The sequence below is a fragment of the Varanus komodoensis genome, unplaced genomic scaffold (genome assembly GCF_004798865.1).
Source record: "Varanus komodoensis strain SLA01 unplaced genomic scaffold, ASM479886v1 scaffold60, whole genome shotgun sequence".
NCBI classification, from domain to species: domain Eukaryota; kingdom Metazoa; phylum Chordata; class Lepidosauria; order Squamata; family Varanidae; genus Varanus; species Varanus komodoensis.
In genome coordinates this window covers 73,648-96,768 of record NW_025336223.1, presented here as the reverse complement: position 1 = coordinate 96,768, position 23,121 = coordinate 73,648, and the positions used below count along the sequence as shown (strand labels likewise).

The 23,121-nt window shown below is 44.7% G+C and overlaps 1 protein-coding gene across 2 annotated transcripts in view; it reads left to right on the top strand.

Annotated features, from left to right (window-relative positions):
- GSK3B (glycogen synthase kinase 3 beta) overlaps positions 1-23,121 on the top strand; it is a 141,861-nt gene that overhangs the window by 78,576 nt on the left and 40,164 nt on the right. For both annotated transcript variants that reach the window (XM_044449692.1, XM_044449693.1), the window contains exon 8: positions 1,168-1,263. In XM_044449692.1, coding sequence (XP_044305627.1) covers positions 1,168-1,263 — 96 coding nt within the window. The remainder of the gene's footprint in view (positions 1-1,167; positions 1,264-23,121) is intronic.

Here is a 23,121-nt window from a genome sequence, read left to right as displayed (position 1 = left end):
CCTCAGCTGGAGTCTTGTGTTCAGTTCTGGGCCCCTCATTACAAGAGGGATATAGCAAGGTTGGAATCAGTGCAGCGAAGGGCCACTAGGATGGTGGCTGGTTTTCAGGGAGGAGAGACTGAGGAAGCTGGGTCTTTTCAGCCTTGAGAGGAGACTCAGAGGGGACCTGTTAGCAACATACAGGTATTTGAGGAGGAGTCTAAGGATGTGCCAGGGTCAACTTCTAAGCTCCTCCCAGATTGTTCTCTAAAAGCAAGTGTAGGAATGCTGATGCATTCTTGCAACTGTGCACCTCTGCCCACTAATACAGAATGATAATATCTCCTTTGGTGTTGGATAAGCAACCAGAACAACCAGAAATAGGTTCGGGGGAACCCCATGGGCCAGAGGCACTGTAACTGGCTCAGAAAAAGCATGTGCTGGCCCACAACAACCAGAGATAGATTTGAGGAAATACACAGGTACATGGTAACCAGAATTGGGTTTGAAGAACTATCTTTAAAATAGCATAAGAATTACCTGCATCCCACCCCAAAAGCAAGAAAATAAGTCTTCATTCTGCTCATTGCTGGATTGTTAAGGGTAATCTTTCTCAGCAAACAATGAAGAGAAAGAATTCATTTACTTATGCTTACTCTAGAATAAAATAGTACATTTAGCTAATGAAACAAATGGGAATATGAGTAGAATTAGAGAACTATGTGTTTTTAAAAAAATTAAAAACCACTCACTGCCTTCTATTCCATTGCAGAAGTGTTTGCTTTTGCTCCAGAAACACAATTAAAAAAATAATATTGTACCCATGAAAGCTAGCTGCTGCTGTGTCTTTCTCCTCCTCCTCCTCCTCTGTCATCATTGTCTTCATCATCATCATCTTCTTCTTTGTCTTCTTCTATTGCACTTATATCCTATCTTTTTTTCTTCTTGAGAGGAATCCAGAGACTTACATAGTTCTCCTCCACTCCTTTTTTATCTGCACCAAAACCCCTTGTGAATTAGGCTGAGAATGAGTGACTGGTGCAACTGAACTTCATGCTCGAACTAGAACCCCTATCTTCTAGGTCCCTAGTCCAGCCTTCTAACTATGATGCCATACTGGGGCTAGATCTCTCTTGTTATAGCTGTCTCATAGCAAGGTGTTAATGGTCCATCTTTTCCATTTTCTAGGTCCTTGGAACCCCTACAAGAGAGCAGATTAGAGAGATGAATCCCAATTACACTGAATTTAAATTTCCTCAGATTAAGGCACATCCATGGACTAAGGTGAGGCTTTTTGAAATAATGGTGTGTGTGTTTATGTGAGAATAGTTCCTGTACTGACATGTATACATTAATAAACTAGAGCATATTATGTTACTCAGTGACCTTGTAACTGTTGATGTGGGTTTTTATTCAGTGAAGCTTCTTCTAGTCCCATGAAGCAGAGTAAAGATTTCCCCCCTGCCTGCACGCTGCCCGCAGAACCAATATAGAGGGTCCTAGATCCAGTTATTGGAAGTCACCTAAACATTAAGGGTTAAGCATGTTCTATGGCCAGTATCTGTTGCTGGAATGGGGAAAGGAAAAAATGGCAAGGAGAGGGAATGGAAATACCTTACCTGATAGCATAGCCTTCTGGCTGCATCCTTGAATAAGAAGCTCTCCACTTTGCAGCAGTTTGTTGTAGGTCCTACTGGTATGCTAATCAAGAATGTTCTGTCTCTTAATCAAGCGTAAGCCAATAAAGAAACAAGCAGTGCCTGAAGTATTTGAACCTACATTGTTGGTCTACTGGGGACAAATACAATTATGTAATGCAAATATTACCATATATATTGAGAGAGACATTTTCATGTATGGTTTTGATTTGTTCAATCTTTTACCAAAAGTAAAGTCTCTATTGTCCCATGTTTCCTGCAATAAATGAACTTCTTCCTCCATGCAACTGGGTAGTATACATCATAATGGTATCTTTTAAAGATTTATACCTCACCTTTTTGATCAAATGACCCTTAAGACTGCTTATAACAATTGTACAAAGCAATGTAACACCCAACAAAATGCACAACCCAGCAGTGATTAGTTTGCGAGATGACTGCAGAGGGCTTAGTCAGTGCAGAGTGGTTCTTTTTTTTCTTTTCTGGTAGGTAGGCAGAAGCAAGCTCTCTATAGCTGCCATTTCTCTTTCTGTTGAATAGGTGCACGTTTTCAGTGTCCATGGGTTTTTCCTGGGGATGCAACCTCCCAATAGCCCTTAATTCTGATGGTTGAAGGCTGGAGTGTTTCTGCTTTCAGCTCTGCTGTTTGAGGACAACTAGCAGTTGGAGCTGTGTGTTCTTTCTGACAGGTACCAGAGTAGGGACATGGCACTGGGGTCTGGAGTAAGAGGAACGTCAAACCCTCCCTGCTCTAGTGCTTCCATCAGCAGGGTCACACTCAAAAAGTGTTTTAAAGACTTTTAAGTCCAGTTAAACTTCAATAGAAAGAGGAGTCACCACTCCAAAATAATAGTATGGCAGGCTATATAGATCACAACAGGGATTTGCTCCTCCCTATGCTATAATCACTGTCTCCAGTAACTCCTGGGGGAATAACTGGTAGAAAACCCAGGGTTGCTGCTTGCTTTTCCAACAGCCCCCCCACCCCCCATGACTTGTAGCCCATAAGTAACTTGAGTCAAATCCCCCTCTTCCTGACTCTCTGAAGGAGTGCTATCAAGTGGGCCATTCAACTCTATGCAGGATCTGACAGCAAAAGGAAGCAGCACTGTCTTTCCTGCTTTCAGGGAGCCAGACAAGCCTGTGGCAATCCAGCTCCCAACCACAAGCAGCACGTGTATCTGCTCTTGGTCTCTCCCAAGTCACTCCCTCTCTTGCTGTCTCTCCTGTGCAGCTCCCCTCCACATCCTGGGTTTCACCCACTGTCATTGTAGCCTCTACTGCACGCCCTTCCCCTGCCCTCCTTCCTGTGGTCCTTTTATCCTCACTGCCTTACCTTTCTTTCCCTTCCTCCTTTGGCCACTTCAGGTGTTGCTCATTTTGGCTGGGACAGAAAGCTGCAGCTGAGTCAAAGTGTGTGACATCATTGACTTGAGGCATTGCTAGGTGTCTTTTTTCTGTCAGTTGGGCTGAATTAAGAGCCTGTCGGGTTGCTGGCACTGGCCAGGAAACTAAGCTCGACCCTTTGGGAGCCTGGTAAGAGGTGGCAGGTCCTTCTAACCCTTCAGAAGCCAATACAGGGAGAAAAACACCTTCCATCACTGACTGACATTTCAGAGCTATGAAGTATACTAGGTTGGAAAAACAGTTAGCACTTGTTCATTTCTGCTTCTGAAAGCTCACATTCTTAACTTTGATTGCATCATCACCTAGACAGAGATATTATTGCTGCCACCTTAGGTGGGCCTGGGACATTAACAGAAGAGCTTACCCTGGCCATCATTTTCTTTCAGGGAGCAGTGTTTGTAGAACTCAAAGGCTAATCAGCCACTCAGTGATCCACCACTTCTGAAACGGGGGCTCTTTTGTCCTGCAGTGGTTAGCTGAGCACTAATAGGAATGGTGATGCTTGAAATCAACAAAGTTTTCATTTTCCCTCTGTTATCAAAACCATTTTATAGCAAGCAACTTTAGATAGCAGTCTGTTTGCACTTCAGCATTTCTGGGAAAGGTAAATGAATGGGCCATGGGTTTGCAGCTCCAACAATACTTGGTTTATATTTGTTCCTTTTCCTTAATTTAGATATAGGTCAGAGTGCAGAAAAGCAACTACATTCATGGGGTGGTTGATTGTCTGCAACTGAATCTTACAAAGAATATGACAGTGTGCCTTGTAGTAGCTTTTGTAACCACTAGCCATTAAATTCTTTTGGATTGCTAGAAGCAATTGGGTTAAAAGGCATCATGCTGATGGTTGTTTCTGTCCAAGCAGCACTGAGGGTTGAATTCTTGCTGCTTTGCTGCATGGTATTTAACCAGAGGAGTTCTGATGAGGAAGTGCCTTGTTGTCAGTGCTCTTTATTATTTGTTTATGTGGCTACTAGGGATGAAAGAGAACGTTTTGCATGTGCCATCATTCATATCCTAAAGACATCCAGCTCTTTTATTTTCTAGTGCTGTGGGCTGCAGGGTGGTGCCATTATCTAAGGGAAAATAAATTGAAGCTGAGTTCAGACAAGATAGAAGTGCTTATGCTTGGGGACATCATTATTTGAGATCACTGATTTTCCCTCTCTAGTTGGATTATATTCTCTGAAAAAACTCTTTGAATCTACTGCTTTTTCTCAGTTTGGCTGATGATTTGGTTATATTAATTTAAAATTGTACAGCAATCTTTTGTGCTCCAGTTCATATGTACTACCAATCCATGGGCTGTTTAACCAATGAATTGGCAGGGTTACACTGGAGTAAGCAAGCACACTGTTACCTGCAGGCATGCCATGCCCATTCTGAACAGTTTTCATAAAAATCAAACATGGGTTGCTTTATCCAGTGTCCAAAACTAGAATTGTGGACTGCTGAGGGACAAAACTCTGGGTTCTTTGCTCTCCTGAAACTCAAGAGTGTTGTGTTCTGACATTGCATCATACAAGTAACAGGACATTCCTGGGTTATTTGAGAAACTGGATGAAAAATGGAAGTAGGCAAGGGACAGCATATTCACATGTGGCCCTAGCAATCCATGAGGTGTTACTCATCCTTGACTCTGCTAGAACAGAATGCTATAGTCTGCCTTCCGAAAAACATGGGGCTATAGAGAACCCCTAGCGGAACCATTTCAAGGCACTGCAGTGTTGACCTCCAACGGCTGCTTATCTTAAGAGTGTCCATTGCCATAATTACGACAAGGGTTTTAAAAGCCTCCCTTGTAAATTTTTGATATTTTCTGATAATTGTTTTAATATGTTAATAGTAATACCAGTATAGTTGATTTTAAGAATATATGCTAGATAATGTTATTGTTCTTCATTGTGGCCTCTGTGCATCACACGTATGGGTGCTGCAACTGCGCAGTGCCTGTGTTTGGGAAGATTCTCTTAGGGGAGCTGCTCTTCCCACACTCCTGGTATAAATAGGTGTGGGATTCCTGCCCTTTCGCCAGCCTACTTTCGACTGCTGTTAGTATTGTCTCGGGTTTCTCTCACTGCTCTTCTTTAGAATACCTTCTTCTTCTACTTAAAACTTTACATTACCTTAAACTTTCAACCTTAAATCTTTTACTCTTTATTCTCCTTTTCAATTTTTTGCAACCCCCCTTTCCCCCTCATTTCCATAAAAAATATTTTTTTAAAATCCTCTGTTGTCTTACCCTTATTCCAAATTCTGTCTTCCCTACTCCTTCTCAATGACTCAGCAGTCAGGGTTCGGAAAGTGTGTTCAATGCAGGGCTAAAATGCCCTCGACGGATACTCACTCACTCTGTCTCCTCTGCCTGGGCAAAGACCACCAAGTAGACAAATGTGTGCATATTGCCAAGCTTTTACCAAGTGTACACGTAAAAACTGGGAGAGTCACCTTAAAATGAAGCTTGGGGATAGAGCACTGGTAGCAGTGAAGACTGTCATGGTGCGAAAATGAGCCAGTCCTTCCATTTCTCATGGCGGTGCTTCTGAACGTGCATCCAGACCAACTGAGGAAACCTCCAGAGCATTGGAACCCATGACAAAAACTCCTGGTAGGTCTCAATCTCCAAAAAAGTGCAAGGAGAAACATAAACACATTGCGACAAAGGAGGCTCATGAGGAAAAACATAATGAGAAAGACAAACCAGAAAAGAAGTGTAGTTCCCATACCAAACATTGCTCTTTGTGTGTACCGCTGCAAGCTGAGACAATGATGCCAACCACTGCCTTGGTATCTATTGAAAGCCCAATGCGCCCTTCATTGGTACGTTACTCTCCGAGTCTATCCTCAGATTCACTTGCACATTCAGTAGAGGTGTCCTCTCCTCTCTACTCCGCTGAGCGACACCACCCTCCTCCATAAGTTAAGTTTGCCAATCACCCATATGTGTACTGCACAGAGACCAGGAGGAATAAAGACAGGTTTCCTTACCTGTAACTGTCATTCTTCATGCATTCACACATACCCACCTGCCATTGTGGATGGTGTCATATACATATTTCTGACACAGGATTGACACATCCAGACGTTCATTTATATGGCGGTCTCACACTCACAACTGAGACCTCAGTAGGAGCCCTGACTTCATGCTAGGTGTCTCTGTGGGCCAGCCTCCCACCAAATAATAATTAATCAGCTTTGGAATCTTCCCAAAATAGCTTGTGCAGAGCCCACATGTGTGAATGCACAGATGACCACTCAAAGAATGACAGTTACTGGTAAGAAAATCTGCCTTTGTCAAGTACGATCTCTTTGTTGCCACCACCTCTGTGATACAGGTTTTCAATGAGCTCTAGCCTGTGCTAGATTGGACTGATTTAGAGTTCTCAGCCATCGCTTTAGTTGATATCTCACTTGTTTCATCACCTGCAGCACCCTGGAAAACCAGGGAGGTCATTTAGCTCCACTCCACAGAAGATGCTTAGAAGTGATCATATCAACAGCCAGTATAAGAAGAGTTTGCTGTGAATCCTAGTAGAAATGCTTCTTCCTCTCTGCCCTGGATTGAATCCATTAGTGCCCCAGGGGAAAATGAGAGAAAGAATCAAAGATCCTCTTGCTCACCAAGGTCAACAGAAATGGTGCCACTACACTTGAAGTACTTCCAGGATAGAATTTATGCAGCAAGCATCTTTCATTGAAAATCCCTTTGGAACTTCTTACTTTTATGCCAGTTTCTTGCAAGAAGGTCAAGTAGTGGTTGGCCAAGAAGTCCTGTTACGAGGATTCAGGTGCCATAGGCACCAGACTCTGTGAACTACAAGGCACAAGGCAAGTGGTACTAGCAAGAATTGCATAGCTGGCTTGAGCTTTAGTGTTGCAGCCACCTGGAGTTACTGTTTTTCCAGTACAAAATGGATGGGCTTCACATGCTAATCCAAAGAGGGGAACAGGAGGAAAAGTTCCAGTTGATTGAGTGACAGGGTATTCCTTCCTAGTAATAGAAGTGGAACATATCCAAAAAAAAATCTGACTACTGGAGGTCTGAACTGTCTGGACCAAGGAAAGTATTTCTTCAGATGACCTATGGGTTCAGAGTTCCAGTGCTTAGAAGGATCCCTCTGTCTCTCTCCTCCTTACTCTTTTGCACTCTATTGGTGTGTATAACATATAATGCTAAACCATGCCATATGGGGCATTGTGGTGAGACATCATAGTGGGGGATAATGGCAAGGTGAGGCAGGGCGTTGTGGCAAGATGGCGAGGCAGGGCATTGCAGCAGTTGGGTGGTGGGGCACTAGAGAGCACACACCTGCAGGGAAGAAAAGGTTGCTAAGCAGTACAAGTCAGCAGAAAATGGTGGCTGGAAACTTTAGAACAAACTTTTGGTTCTTCATGGGGATTCATAGTAACCATTTCATTATGCTTGCTGTATTCACACAGAATGACAAGCTGTCTCCAAGATGGTCTGTCATTACATGTGAACAATGCCTATGTGAGTCTTTGACTAATCACAGAGGACCTGTGCCCCTCCCACATCCCAATTTTAGGGCAAGGAAATAGAGGACTTACAATGCTCTGATAACACATGTTCCCGGTGTTCTACGGTTCTTTAGCAGACACTTTCAGAATGGACTACGAACATCTAAAATGGCATAAACCATAAGCATTTCCATATTAATAATTCCAATATAATCAACAGTTAACCAAGTTAATAATAGTGATACACAACACAATAACAGCTAATCCAGAGCAAGCCAGTCATCATATGAATAAAACCCAGTAACAAATCAGAACCTTCTATTCAGTAATTAAAATAATGGTAAAATAAAGAAGGTTTTAACCTGGCACTGAATTGTATAAAGCAGCGGTCCTCAAAATATGACCCACAGGCCGCATACGGCCTGCCAAGGTCATTTACTCAGTCCATCTCAGAGCTTTTGGACTCATTCAGAGAAAACGATCTCCAAACATGTCCGAAAGCTCTGAGCCAGCACAGACGTTCTCTGAAACTCTTTCAGTTTCAAAGACTAGCAGAGAACCGGCACACACTCCAAATTGTAACAGTTCCCTTCAACTGTGCGTGTGCCGGCTCTTCCCCCTATTGCATGCATACGTTGGCTCTGAATATAGAGCGGGAATGCAGAAGAGAGGAGGGCAATAGGAAGAGAGAGAGAGAGACAAAGACACTAAAAAAAGAGTTCCGTCTCTGAGCACAGCTGGCACCATTCTCCAGCTGACCTGGGTGATCAATGCTGAGAGCATGCTCTGCCTCAATGTTGGGAGTGTGCCAACATGTGGCACAGAACGGAGCTGACGCCATCTCTCAGGCTGTGAGGAGAACTGCTCCACTTGGCAGCCATATGGTACACAGCGCTGGGGGTTTACCACCTGTGGGGCCACACTGATGCCTGTCACCAGGCCCTCCATGAAGCTGTCTGGCACCAAAGCCCCAGCTCGGACTCAGACCAGGAGAGCTCTCCCAAGCACGCTCATGATTGCGCTTCACGCCACCAACTGAGGCTCCCTCAGCCCTCCTCAGCCATGAGATGACTCACCTGCTCCACACCAAGACTGACTCACATGCAACTGGTGCAAGATCATCCTCCAGAAAGTCAGGTCAGAGTCTCTCCCCTCGCTCAGTCCACTCGCTCTCCCTGGCCTCCTGTTAGTGCTCCCCTGACGTCCAGGGCTTAGATCCCGAGCCACCAATGTGACCTGGGGGGAAAGAGAGTTTTGCTGATCTGGTTCTCTGCATGGTGTATGACCTGGGACTCCAGATCTCCCACCTGGTGGAAACTAAGACAGACCCTGCTTTCAATACCCTGTCCTCAGGGCAGTCTCTATTCCATTGCTGCCAGCCCTATTGCACACAGCACAACAGTCTTGGAAGACCCCCATAGCCACGCTGTCGACTTCACACACAATTGAGTCCACCTATAAGGTGGCTGGCAAGGGCATCTCCTTTCTCCACCAACACCCAAATCCCAACGTTATGATAGTCCATGCAAGGGACCTCCTAGAGAGACCAGTACATGCCAGTGGACAAGGAGGGACACCGCCTCAACAGCCAACTAGGAAAGGCTATGCAGCCTCCTCCCTGGGGTTACATGTCTCTAACTATGAAGCTATGATGACCAGATATCACCTTTACCTTTGGGAAAAGATAGGATCTATGGAAGAGCACCTGCCTGATAACTTCTGCGACGCTGCCAGGCTTGTCCACTTAAGAGGTGAAAAAGCTGGCCAGGTACCAGATGGAGGCAGCCAGACATCATATAGACTACAGCGGCAAGGCTGTGATGGCAATGGTAGTGATACACCGCTGCACCTGAAGACATGTCCCTGTATTGAAGAGCTATCCTTTGATGAGGAGTGCCTCTTTAACACGCACATGGATGGGAACATGGGCTCTCTCCAAAAAGCACATACTGCTGCCAGGCGTATGGGGTTCACGCACCAGGCGCAGCCTCGCAAGTGGAAAAGGACCCCCTTAAACTCTAGCCGCCACTCTGACCGAGCTGTCCAGGCCAGTATCCCTCCCCCACGAAAGGCATGATGCCCAAGCACCAAGACAACAGGCACAGGCATGAAAGTTTCCATCCAGGTAGCCCTGCTGCACCTCTACCCCTCCTTACAACTTCAGACACTATCTGGCTCAGTTCCTCTCAGCCTAGGAGGCCATCACCTCAGACTCCTGGGTCCTCACCATAATCTGACACGGTTATGGGATAGAATTCAACTCCCTACCGCCCCTTGGCCACATTAAGACCACATCACATTGGCCAGCTCTGATGGCAGAGGTCCAGGCCTTATTGTCCAAAGGGGCAATAGAAAGGCCTTCCATGGACCTGTGTAGGGGTTTCCTACTCCCGGTACTTCACTGCACCCAAATGTGACAGAAGCCTCAGACCAATACTGGACCTCCAGGCTGTTAACAAGTTCATAATGCCCAAGCGGTTTAGGATCATCACCCTGGGTGGAGGGTGGTCTCCAGGAGGTCTTCCAGTTCTCCATCCTCCTCTTTGGCCTTGCAACTGCTCCCCAAGTCTTTACCAAGTACGTGGCAGTGGTCTGTACCCATCTCAGGCTCCAGGGCATCCAGGTCTTCCCCTACTTGTATGACTGGCTCCTGGCAGCCCCTTCTAGGACTGTGCGAGGATTCCACACCACACATGGCCTCTCATACAACCTGGGATTCCTCATCAACGATGACAAATTTGTTCCCTCCCCTACACAGTCCATCTTCTTTATAGGGGCTTGTCTGGACCTCATTCCTGCCAGAGCATTCCTCCTGCAGACAAAGGCAGAAACTCTCACCTCGCTGTCCACGTCTATCAGGACCATGACGCACTCCACCACCCACACCATCCAGAAGCTTCTAGGCCTCACAGCTGCCACTGTTTTGATCCTTCAGTACATACAGCTCCGGATGAGGTTCCTCCAGCTTTGGTTTGTGGAAGCCTTCTCCATGGACGAAGACCCCCGTGCCACAAGATTGACCCCTCCTCTGGTGGTCAGAGACTCTCTGCTGGGGGGCTGACATGGACAATTTTACCACCAAGGTCCCCTTCTCCCCCCCCCCCCCGAGCACCCGACTACGGTCTTGACAGATGCCTCACAGATTGGGGTGCTCACTGTGCAGGCATGCACACAGCCTCTGGGCCCACACGAATTGCATCTCCACATCAGCCTTCTCAAGATGCTGGCAGTGTGCAAAGCCCTCACGTGCTTTCAAAACTACCTGACTGGACGGTGTGTTCAGATAGCCGCAGACGATACCACTGTCATGTACTATCTGAATCAGCAAAGCAGGATTCACTCCCCCCGCCTGTCATCCCTCACCTGCATCATCTGGGAATAGTGCCTAGAGAGGGACCCTCATTGCCATCCATGTTGCAGGCCACCTCAACACCCTGGTGGACACCCTGGTGCACCATAGAAATGGGAACTGGAGGCTTCCACCTTCCACAACCCATGTGAGAGATGGAGCTGCCCCGAGGTGGACCTCTTTGTCACCCTCAGGACACCAAGTGTGAGCAGTTCTGTTCCAGGGTGGGCCAGGGAACCACATCCCTGGGGCACACTTTCCTCCTGAGGTGGGGAGGGACTGCATTCTACGCCTTCCCCCCCTTCCCACTAATCACCAAGGTTTTCTCCAAGATCCTCAGGGAACAGATGGACTGCATTCTGATCACCCCGTGGTGCCTGAGACAGCCATGGTTCCCCCTCCTGCTTCTCACCTCCAACCACACCTTACTCTGCCTGCCCTCCCACCCCAACCTCCTGTCACAGGACAGGGGCTGGGTGCCCCACCCGGTCACCAGGACTCTGTGCCTGACTGCGTGAGTATCACCAGGTGACTATGACTGGCTCCCTCCCACCTGTGGTTGCCTCCATCCTGCTCTGAAGCCCTCCACCTGCAAATCCTACATGGCGAAGTGGAGGGACTTGGCCATGTTTTCTGAGGCACAGGGACTCGATCCTTCCTGCACCTTTACAGAGCACATTCTCTCTTATCTGCAGACCTGTCAGGCCACTCCCCATCCTCCCTATGGGTCCACATGGTGGCCATCTCCCATTTCCACCCGCTGATACAGCTATCCTCCATCTTCATGCACCCAGTGGCACGCCATTTTCTCTGGGACATTTGAAACTTCACCCCACCAATTAGGCACTGCACCTACTTATGGAGTATATCTGTGGTCCTGCAATCTTTCTCAAGGAGACCCTTCAAGGCTATGGCAATGTCGGACCTTTGCCTCCCACCCTGGAGGATGGCATTCCAGGTGGCCATCCTGTCTGCCTGTTGCACCAGCAAGCTGCTACAGATTGACGCCCCCTTCCTCACCTTCCTCACGGACAAGGTGGTCCTCCACACAGGCCCCGACTTCACACCGAAGGTCATGCCTTCCTCCATGTCAACCAGGACATTGTCCTCCCAGCCTTCTTCCCAACCCCACCACCCTGCTCGAGTCTACGTTGCACCTTATTGATGTGCACAGGGCCCTCACCTTCTACAAAGCTAGGATGGAGTCCCTCTGGTGCTCCAACTGCCTGTTCATGTGCTACGAGGGCCAGAACCAAGGCAAGCCTGTCTCCACCTGGAGGCTCTCCAAGTGGGTGTCCAGCACCATCTCCCTGGTCTGTGAGATGCTGAAACTGGATCTTCCAGCACACCCCCGTGCACAGTCCACATGTGCACCAGCTTTGTTTACTGCCCTGCTAGTTGGCATTCCCCTGCACAAAATCTGCAGAGCTGCTACTTGGTCTATGCTGTCGACCTTCGTCAAGACAAGACCGCACATTCCACACGGCAGTCCTCTTTGCAGTTCTCCAGAGAGCCCTTCCTCCAGGAAGGGTAAGCTTGCTAGTCACCCATGTGTGTGATTGCAGAGACTAAGAAGAAGAAGAAAGGCAGGTTACTTACCTGTAACTGTCCTTCAGAAGATCATCTGTGCATTCCCATAACCCACCCTCCTCCCTGCTGGCTGGGGTGGCTCACCTCCTCTCTCCTTTGTGCCAGGATGGCATTTCCACATGCCTGGACCAGTGTGGTCTCCAAGGCAACTGAGGGATGGGTGGGGGGGCTTTTATCCAGGCCCCCTGAAAGGATGGGAGGGAGGCCTTTTCAGTGACCCTCAACTATGGAAACTTTATCCTGATCTATGCCTTGCGCTCTATGGCCTGCCCATGCGTGTGAATGCACAAATGACCACTTGAAGAATGATAGTTACAGGTAAGCAACTGATCTTTTCATTCTGTGTCCTTCCTTTCCTCATTTTTCCATATTTTAATAAAATTCTCTCTACTTTGTTTATATACACACTCTCTTTCTCCACACTCACCTGTCATTTTCCCCTCTTTTCTGCTACACAGTGGCTTGCTCTCCATAGCAGCCCCCACAACCTGAAGGACAACTATCCTCTGTTCTTCTCTACCTTTCTTGTTCTCCTCTCATCTCCTCTAGCAAAAAATGGTCATGAACCCAGCCTTCTGTAGCTGTATCATGCACTTCATGCCTCCTGGGCACCACCAACTACTCCCTAAGCTGCCTTGGTTAGGGGCACGTAGTGGAGACTTGCCCTCACTGCCAGGCATTCAAAAAACAGACACACCTGCAGCAGGCAGAGCAGCTGAAATTCACTTTGTGTCAGTGGGCGCTTCACATGGCCAATGCAAAACTAGAGACTCAGACGTCTGATGGCCCCCAGGCACCTGAGACTGTGTGAGCCAGAAAACACTTGCGCAAAAGGAAGCATGAGAAGAAGCCACCAGTGGCTGCTGCCATCCAACTCCAACACACAACCCGCTGACCCCTTCACTGGGCAATATCATCATGGCACAAGAACCAGGATTCCTCTCTGAAGACCTGGATTGTTTCTGCAAGAAAGTTCTCCAGATGGTGATGTTGCTTGAACTGGAGACACAACAACTCACTGAACCACCAGTGAATTTAATCTTTGATGTGGTTCAGATGAATGATAGTGTGCCAGTGTTCATTCCATTCTTGCCAATGTTCCTTATCTCCATGAATGAGCTGCTGCCAATGTTGTGATGCTTGGATGGGATGTACCAGGTGCAAGAGTGGGAGATCCTATTTTTGCTGCAGCATCCCCAGCTGAACTCAGTGATAGTGGAATCAACACAGGGTTGGTTACAGCAGAAGTGCTTGACTCCAGTGGATAGAGGGGGGCATCACACAAACTCAATAGTGAGGCCTGTCTGTGTATTGGTGGCATTGAGACTTTGCATTTTGAGCTATAAAATCAGCATGGGCTGTTATCAGCTTCTCCTTTGGGAGAAGATGGGGCCCCTACTACAGTTACTTCTAGATCAACACCAGGGCTTGGCCAGGGTGTTCCAGTCAGAGGTTGCTCTTTTTATATAGGCAGTGAATTCAACTCACCATCATGTTGAATTCGACTCCAGGGTACTCATCAGCACAGTGGTGATCTGGCATCATGCCTGGCTTTGGGCAGCAAGCCTCTTCTGGGAGGCTTTTTCTAGGATTGAGGAGCTGCTGTTCAGTGGGGAGGGCCTCTTTGACATGCACACACATCCCCCCAGCAGCAGAGAGTGCATAAGTGGACTGGGAGCCCCTTGCCATACAATGAGCAGTGTTCATGGGCCGTGTGCCACCAGCTATCCACTCAACTGCACTGAAGGGATGCCACCTTTCCATTCCAGCAGCTGCAAAGAAGATACTTGATACCAAAAGGATAGTATTGACTTTTGCAGTGAGCCACTTCTCCCCTGCACAGATCTGGTTTGAAGGCCACCTAACCACCTTCTTTCCCACCTGGGAAGCCAAAACATTGGATTGGTTGGCTTTCTTTATTGTGGAGAGCAGATACTACATTTTTCCATCTCTCCATTCTGTGCACTCAACACCACCCTCTCCCGTGTTGGCAGAGGATGTAGGCATGTTGTCAAAGGGAGTGATCCAGCACATTCCTTCATCTGATCTCTGTTATGGATTCTGCTTGCAGTATTTTACCATACTAAGGAAGGAGAGTGGCCTTGGTCCCTTCTTTGATTTGCAGAATGTTAACTTCTTATTCCTTATGAGAAGTTCCACATGGTCTCACTGCTGAACCTTCTGCCATTGCTCCATCAAAGGGACTAGTTTGCCCCTTTGATTTAAAGGATGCATACTTCCATGTTACCATCCACATGGTCTACCACCATTTTCTCTGGTTCCCAATCGTCTCAGATGAATACCACCAGTCTGAGTCTTCACCAAGTGGATGGCTGTGGTATGTACCCACCTTTGTTTGCAGGGTTTTCAGGTGTTCCCCTACCTAGATGACTGGCTCCTGACTGCCCTTCCTGAGTTGAACTTGTGGACTTGATCTAGGTCACATGTGACTTCCTAGGGATGCTGGGACTTTGTGTTAACAGTGCAAAATCTGTCCGTTCTCCTTCCCTCAAGATCCTCCCATGGCCCTCTAACCAAACACCAGGCATAACTACTCAGCAAAATGGAATATTTTGCTGCCTTCATCCGGAAAGAAGCCGTCAATCCACATTGGGCATCCAGTCATCAAATCCTTGGCTTCCTTCATATGCTACACTCCAAAGGCTTGAAACCTTCCCCTGTCAAAGTTTACCCAGCAACAATATTATAGACAGTAGATGGCTTCTCTGTCTTTTCACACCCGTTGTCCCATCACTTCATGAGAAGACCACAGAACCTAGCCCCCACCCCCGATCATTTGTGCCAGGCTGGAGCCTGTCGGTGGTCCTGCATACTCTTACAAAGCCTCCCTTCAAGCCTGTGACCACTGTGGACTTGCTCCTCCTCTTATGGAAGGTGGCCTTTCTGGTGGCAAGCACATCAGCCCAGTGGGTGAGCAGACTTTGCACTCTGTGCATTGACCTGCCTTTCTTCATGTTCCACCGGGACAAGGTGGTCCTGCATTACTTCCAAAGCTCATGTAATCTTCCCACTTAAAGCAGGACATTGTTCTGACCAGTTCTTCCTGACACCATCAAATAGGCCTTGCATATACAGGATGTTCATAGGGGACTAGCATTCTATCAGTCCCATATCGAGTCCTTCCACTGGTTCCAAAGACTCTTGGTCACTTTGGGTGAGCTTATTAGTCCTCAATAGCTTACTTGTTGGGTCGTTGAGAGCATCATGCTGGCCTGCCAGCTATCCAGACTGCAGCTTCCAAAGTGACATAAAGCACAGTTGAACCAGGGCAATGGCAGTTTCTACAGCGCTACAGGCCAGCATCCCACTGCAGGACCTCTACAGAGTGGCAGCATGGTCCACTCTGTCAACCTTCATCTGGCGCTAACAGCTTGATGACCATGCCAAGCAAGGTCGCTCCTTTGGAAGAGCAGTCCTCCTGGCAGTTCTCTGCTGAGGACAGCTGCCTGCCACCATCTCAGGGTAAGCTCGCTAGTTGCCCATATGTTGTGTGATGCGCAGGGACCACAAAGAAGAAAGAAAGGTGCTTGCTTGCAATTTTTGTTCCTTGAGCAGTCATCTCTGCATTCACAGAACCCACCCACCATCCCCACGTTGGTGTCAATAGCTTTGATACTGTAGTTTTCCTTTGGATCTGTGTCTGAACTGGGGAAAATGGCAGGAGCCCCTCCTGGATAAAGTGGGGTGGGGTGGAGCAACGAGCTCCCATCAGGACAAATCTAGTTTGGAAATCTTCCGGAACATTCTGAAAACAGGCCCTGAGCAGGCACAGAGCCCTTATGTATGAATGTACAGATGACCACTCATTGAACAAAAGGTAAGCAACCTTGCTTTATTCATGCTCTGGAAACATGCTCTGCATAGGGCTGCCTTTGAAGATGGTTCAGAAACTTCAGTCAGGACAGAATACAATCATCCAAATGTTGGGGGAGGCTAGTAGGCTGATAATATGGCACTGATACATGACCAGGTTTATATTTCAAAGCCCAATTTAAATTGCTGGTTTTGCCCTTTAAATCCTTAAATGGTTTTGACCAAAGTTACTTGAAGGCCTGCCTTCACTTACTGTTTATTCTCACCTCTGCTGCCAAGGATAGTTAAGGTTAGTGCGTACAAGGGAGATGGCCCTTTCAGTGGTGATCTCACATCTTTGGTATCAGCTTCTGTCTGGGGTTTGATTGTAGGCCTTCAGGAGAGCTAACCTGCTTTCACTGGCTTTCCTCTAAATTGTGGGTCTATTGTTGTAGCTCATTTTATAATGGCATCCAGTCATCAACTTCTCAGCTTCCTTCCTAATGTTTTATTGTAGAATTATTTCTTGTATATTTGTATATTTTTCTATAATTTTTATCTTGTATGTCACTTAAAGAGGGTTCTACTATGAGCTAAATATGTTAGTTTTACATTTCTTTTTATTTTGCAAAAATAAGATGATCAACTATCTCTGGCAGTATTTAAGCCAATATATAACAAGGGATGTTACATTTTCCTCAACAGTAAAAGCAAACAAATCATTTTGTTTCTGGGAAAATGGCACACATATACATGGTACAAATGTACTGCTAGGAACTCTACACAGAAGTTGTACAAGTATTCAAGGCAACTACTGAATAGTGTCCACACTCTTTATAAAATCTCCCTGTTTTGTTTCAATTTCCCTTTACGTTTCCTTTCAGATATACACATATTTATTTAAAACTAACATATTTATCTCATAGTAGAACCCTCTTTAAGTGACATACAAGATAAAAATAATGGGAAAATAAACAGTTCCTGAGCATGCACAGAAAGCAAAGTGAAAGCCTAGATGAACTGAAAAAGTACAGCAGGCTCAATTACAGCATTTTCAATGAACCACAGTTGACCTCTGCCTCAAAGAGAATTTCTAAATTGCTTCCTGTTCTTGATTTAATAGGGAAATTAAAAATCATATGCTGAGGTAAGAACAAATGAAGTTGTGTAAAAGAAATATATATAATATATAGCATTCATTATTATCTGTGGTTTCAGGCATCCACTGGAGGACTTGGAAATGATCTACACAGATATTTATTTATTTGTTTGCTTGTTTGTCTATTTAATACATGTATTTATAGGCCACCTATAACTTCCTAGGTGGCTATGGGGTCCTGCTGTATTAAGAGATTCAAGGAGATAGCTGTGCTCTCTCAACAAAGCACTTTTAGTGGAACCTCTGCAGCCTTGGATTGAAGCCATAGAAGGAAATGCATCCCTAGACTTGCCTTCTTTGTAAGCCTGTTTCCTGGGAGTTTGAGAGGATGTGCTGACTTGTGAGAGGATGTATTTTAAAAGGCTATTGAATTTTCCAAGGTGGATCTTCTTGCATGTACTATAGACTAATAGGTTTAGTATGATGGTTACCATGGGCTACCAATGAATATCATTCTTTGAGCTTTTTATATTATCTATTATTTTATGTAAAAAAGAATTTAGAAGACAACCCACGTTGTTGTTGTTGTTTAACATAATTTATAGCCAATTTTTTTTTAGCTTCTAATAGCCAGAGGGCTGTCAAATTAATTTATTGATTTATAACTGCATAACTTTACTACATGGAGCCCTGACTTGGTCATATTCACTCACTCACTCACTCACTTGAGCATACGCACTCGCTCTCCCCCTCTCCCTTTTCAGCATCTCTTCTCTGATTTTTTTTTTAAATCTAACCAAGCAGCTTCAGATGAGAGAAGTTTTTGACTGGTTGTTTTTCTTTGCTGTTCAGGAAGCTTTCTTTAAAGGAAAAATGGCTAAGGTTAGAAATTGTCAACTTTTTCAGCCTCCTTCAGATGGAGAATTCTATATCACTGAGCATGGTAAACATATTATTTGATCGTTACCCTTGGAATATGAGGAACACATGAGACCCTTATGGCGCAGTTTGTTTGGCAGCCACTGCCTATGCCTGTTTTGTGTATGAAAGATGCACACTTCAGCCAGATTTTAGGGCAGGTGATATCCTCTGTTCCTAGCCTGAATGGACATGGCCTTGGGGCCACAACTCCTGCTAAACATGATTGGAAAGAGAGTAGACTTCTTACTCCCAGTACTACTGCAGAAGCAGTGACTCTATTGGCTTTTGTGACTGGGGTAGAACTTGCCTTTTTACCTAGCAAGTATTTAAATATTCACTCCCACCATGAATTGGCTGAGCTGTAGCTGGTCCTCCTGGAGATTATGGAAAGACTCCCATTGGCCTCAACCCAATGAATTTTCATGTCATCATTGGATTTTCTCCACCTGAACTGAAGGAAGCTGCTATGTAGCTTCCACAACACATTGCCTTCCTGGTGGGAACTATGACTATTTCTACCTCAGACATTCATATGAGATTGCTTTTAAAATAGGCTTATAATTCTCCTCAGATTACACTTCAATGTGAAATACCGTTGAGCAGCATGAGCATGGCATAGCTTTCTCTGGCTACATATTTTAGCAGCCCTATTTGCTTTGGCTTCTGACCAGTTTTGAATTGTTTGATTTGGGGAAGTTGTAAATCATGTTTATGGCATCCTTGGATTGTACATTTATGGCATTTATTGGTTGCAAACCACAAGACAGGCTCTTTCTTTGATAGCTGAGTGCCAGAAAAATGTGGGGAGAACAGTCTCTTCACATTTCCAACAGAAAGAAAAGCAAATAACAAGGAAAAGCAGGGATATGAAATGCAGATACTTGTCTTCAGGCTGCAAGCTTCAATTTTTCTTGTTCTGATGAATGGAAGACGAATTATGTTTCACTTCTACAACAACATTATGCTCTGAGATCTTAAATCCCTGAACTACATCATTATATGAATTAAAAACTGAGCCCATCACAATCACCTCAGCCAAGAGGAAAACAGATCTGGAGCTAAGCAGTCAGTCACAATACATCCTACATCAAGAACTTTTGTTGCCTTGTCTGCCCCCTTGCTTCCTCTCAAAAAGATGTAAGACAGCTAAAGGTGCCTAAAACACATTTCCTTCCTACTCACAGCAGAGACAGAGGAACACTGCATGTTTAAGAGGCAGAAATAAGTTTTGTGCTGTGTTTTGCTTTCTCTTGACAGCTGTCAAGGGAAAGCAAAGCCAAGAGTGATCTTTCTGAAAAGAGAATGCCAAGAATTACACCCCCTTTGTGGCAAGTTCCTCTTCTTTTACTTTTTTGCCATGATTGCTTTCAGGGTTTGGAACATTTTACACTTACCCCCAAATTTCTAGCTGCACAGAAAGTGCAAAACATCCCACCCCCTTTTCTCGGAACAAGACTTCATTTTAAAATGAGGAATTGACAGGTCAGTCGGTGTTTTTGGATTGTTGTGACATATGCACTCTAAAATATCCACACATATGGTGGGCACAATTTTTTAAATTGCCAACCAGTGACAACCCCTGCAATGTCCCACTTCAAAAAGCTATCACTGGCTGTCAGAACAAACTTGTAAAAACTGGCTGTCAAGCCAGAGATTGCCATCATTGTGAGTGGGGGAAAGGTTAAAAAGCCGGGGGAGTGAACATAGTGAAAAAGGGCTCATTATTTCTGCAAGGGGCAGTATCCAAGTTGATCCTGTTGTGGATTCCTATGGAAGAACAACCCATTTGTCTGTTAGGTGGACCATGAGATGCTGATATAACAGACAATCCACTGCAGCTTATATTTAGGCCGTGTTAGCATGATGTGTGAACTTGTCCATTTTGTACTTGTATCTAGGATGAGTCTTCTGTGGTTTTAACTGGACCATTTCTTAACAAACACTTTAGTTTGTGCCTGGTTTTCTATAGACACATATAATTACATGATCCTTTGCAACAGTAGCCCAAACACACAGTCCACATTTGCACATGCCTTGCTGCTCTCAAATCAAGGGACATCTTCCCAATACTTCGGGCCAATGGTCATTGCTCCATTCATTGCAGTCTTGGCTATTGCATTTAACAGTGAGCATTATGGAGATGTAACAAGTACTTTTCCATATTAGTGACTCCTTTCTTCAAGACATGTAAATGCACTGTTGCTACTTTTGTTCATACAGGCCCTGATCTTCATACATGCTTGGCTGAAAAGTAGAGTCATATTCTTCTTGTATGTGTTCATCATTTTTATTGCAAGTGAGCATGTGTGAGAGAGACAAACTGTTGACGTGCATTCATAAGTCAAAAGAAAGATGCTGTAAGTGAGCCAACCTAAACATACACATACCAGTCTAGTTCTTTGATACATAGATTCAACAACTTTTTTCTCAGATTTGCCAGTAGTATTCCTATTTTCTTAGTCTTCCCCACTCTACATTGATTTTGTTGATTGGCTTGTTTGCTTTAGTATTACTTCTTTTAAAAAACCAAGTGTTTAGTTGTGATTAAAATACTTAAATGGGTAGGCTAGGATGCAGATGATGAAATGGGCCTTCTTTATCATCTTGTTTACTGTTCCATTGTGGAGCAGCAGTAAAACTATAATTCAGTCCTACGGTTCTTTCCTAATTGCATATAAGTATCCGTATTAGATGCATGGCTAGTCTTTTGGATCTGTTGCTTTCTGCTCCTGGTGTACCCAGGTGTGATACCCACTTCTGTTTTTGTAACTATGTGGTTTATATTGTGTGTGTTGATCTATGAAGTGTTAATTTGTGGATGTTGTAGCCTTATATTTAATGAGTAGTCCTTACTTTGATTCACAGGTGGAAAGGATTTCTACTTTCCAGGGAAATTGTGGACCTTTTCCTGTGAACATTATTAATTAACTTTGGTCAAGAATTGGCCAGATTTGTTCAGTATCCAGAGTTGTTTCCCATTTGCTGCCAGGAACCAACTCCAAAACTTGTGTAAAAGTAGCAGTAAAAATGTCTTAAAATTTCAGCCTAGTCTTATTGGGTCTTATACTTGTTTTCAAAGCAGGGTTCAACCCTGGAATTGGTAGCAGAGATTTGAATGTATGTAGCGGTTCTTATTAGTGAACAGATCTACACACATGGTATGTTTATTTTATGCAATGGTGTTGTTTTTGCCAGGGGAAGGGTACCACTGCCAGAAGAGATTTTCCTTTTCCCTGCAGTCTCCCATGTGCCTACCAGATCTACTCCAAATAAGACTGGTAGTACATGCAGAGAAGGAAATCCAGTCACTTGAGAATAAGATCCAGCTTACTAATAAGAAGTGCACAGAAATAAGAATTTAACTTTCCATGATGGGCCATGCCCACATGTGTCACAATAAACATCTAATATGATATAGTAGTCCTAGGAATTAATTATAAAAAGTTAAAAATAGCTAGATCAACCCCCAGTTCTTGTACTGTTATTCTCCAGGAGCCATATCAGCCCAGTTTAACAATTTGCAGGAGGGGGTCTTCTCACCAGGCTAGATGATTCACTGCTGGCTCCCTCATCTTTTTTCTCCAAGAATGGCAGTGACTATAACTCTTCTTCCCAAGCTTCCCAGGTGTTCTGGCTGTTACTCCTGATAGGTAGACCTCTTCTACAAATAATATGTGGAAGCCTGTATCTGCAGCACTTCAGACACTTGATCTAAATCTGGCCCTCCTGCAGCCTCAGTCTGGCCCTCTGAGATTTGCCATATGGCCACACATCATTTTTTCCTACCACCAACTGTTCACTGTTTTACTGGTTTTGTGTATCTTCCCAATTCTGAAAGATAGAAATAAGGCTTTGTTACTCGCAATAAGACACTTCAGCGACAATATACTGGGGGTTTACTTTGGGTATTTTGGACCTTTCCCCTTTTACCTTCAGCCCCATCCACCAATAGAATGCATCTGTTGAGAGTTTCTCTGAAATGCAGGTCAGCCCCCAGGCTGAAAGAAGTTCAGCAACTTGCTTCAGTGGATACTTTGAGTTCCCCGTTTTATTTTCAGGCATAAGCTAAATGCTTTCTAAATGATTGTGAAAGCAATTGAAAAGTTAAGGAACATTTAAAAGGTTTTCCTTTTGATTTTTTTTTGCCTTTGTATTACATATTTCAATTCATCTAATTCATTTAATGATTATATGAATTGCATTTTAATATATAAAATATTAAAATATGCAATTGTAAAAAATAGGTTTCCAACAACATTCACTTTCAATTTGAATCTCAGCCAAAATTATTTTTAACCTGTAGTGGAAATGTGCTTTTTAAACTTTTTCAATTTTATATTTAAGGTTGAATTTTTATGTAAGAACTGGATATTTAATTGACTGATCTGGAATGAACTGGGAACAATTTAAAGTATGTGGGTGGGGTTATATTGTAGAAACCTGCACTATGAATTGTGATACTTTGATTCCTACTAATGCTTATTGCTACCTTTTCTCCATGGAATAAGTTATAATGGGACACTATTCAGATAAGATCATGGATATAGCAGAAAGTTGAAAATCAAGATTCTGATTCCACTTGCATTGTTTGAGAAATTTAGGTTTTGGTAACTTCAAGTGCCTATAATTTTTTACAGTACTTCATGTAAACAGACCTCTGATACACTAATATTCTGAATTACATGTGGATCCACATGTAGCTGAAACAGCACCTTCCATGAACAAGAGTGAAGTAGCAGCAGGCTTGGAAAAACTCCAAGGTTTGCAACGCTGCAAAACACATTTGGGGGGGAAAAACCTAGGAGGGTAGGAACTGCTCCAGATCT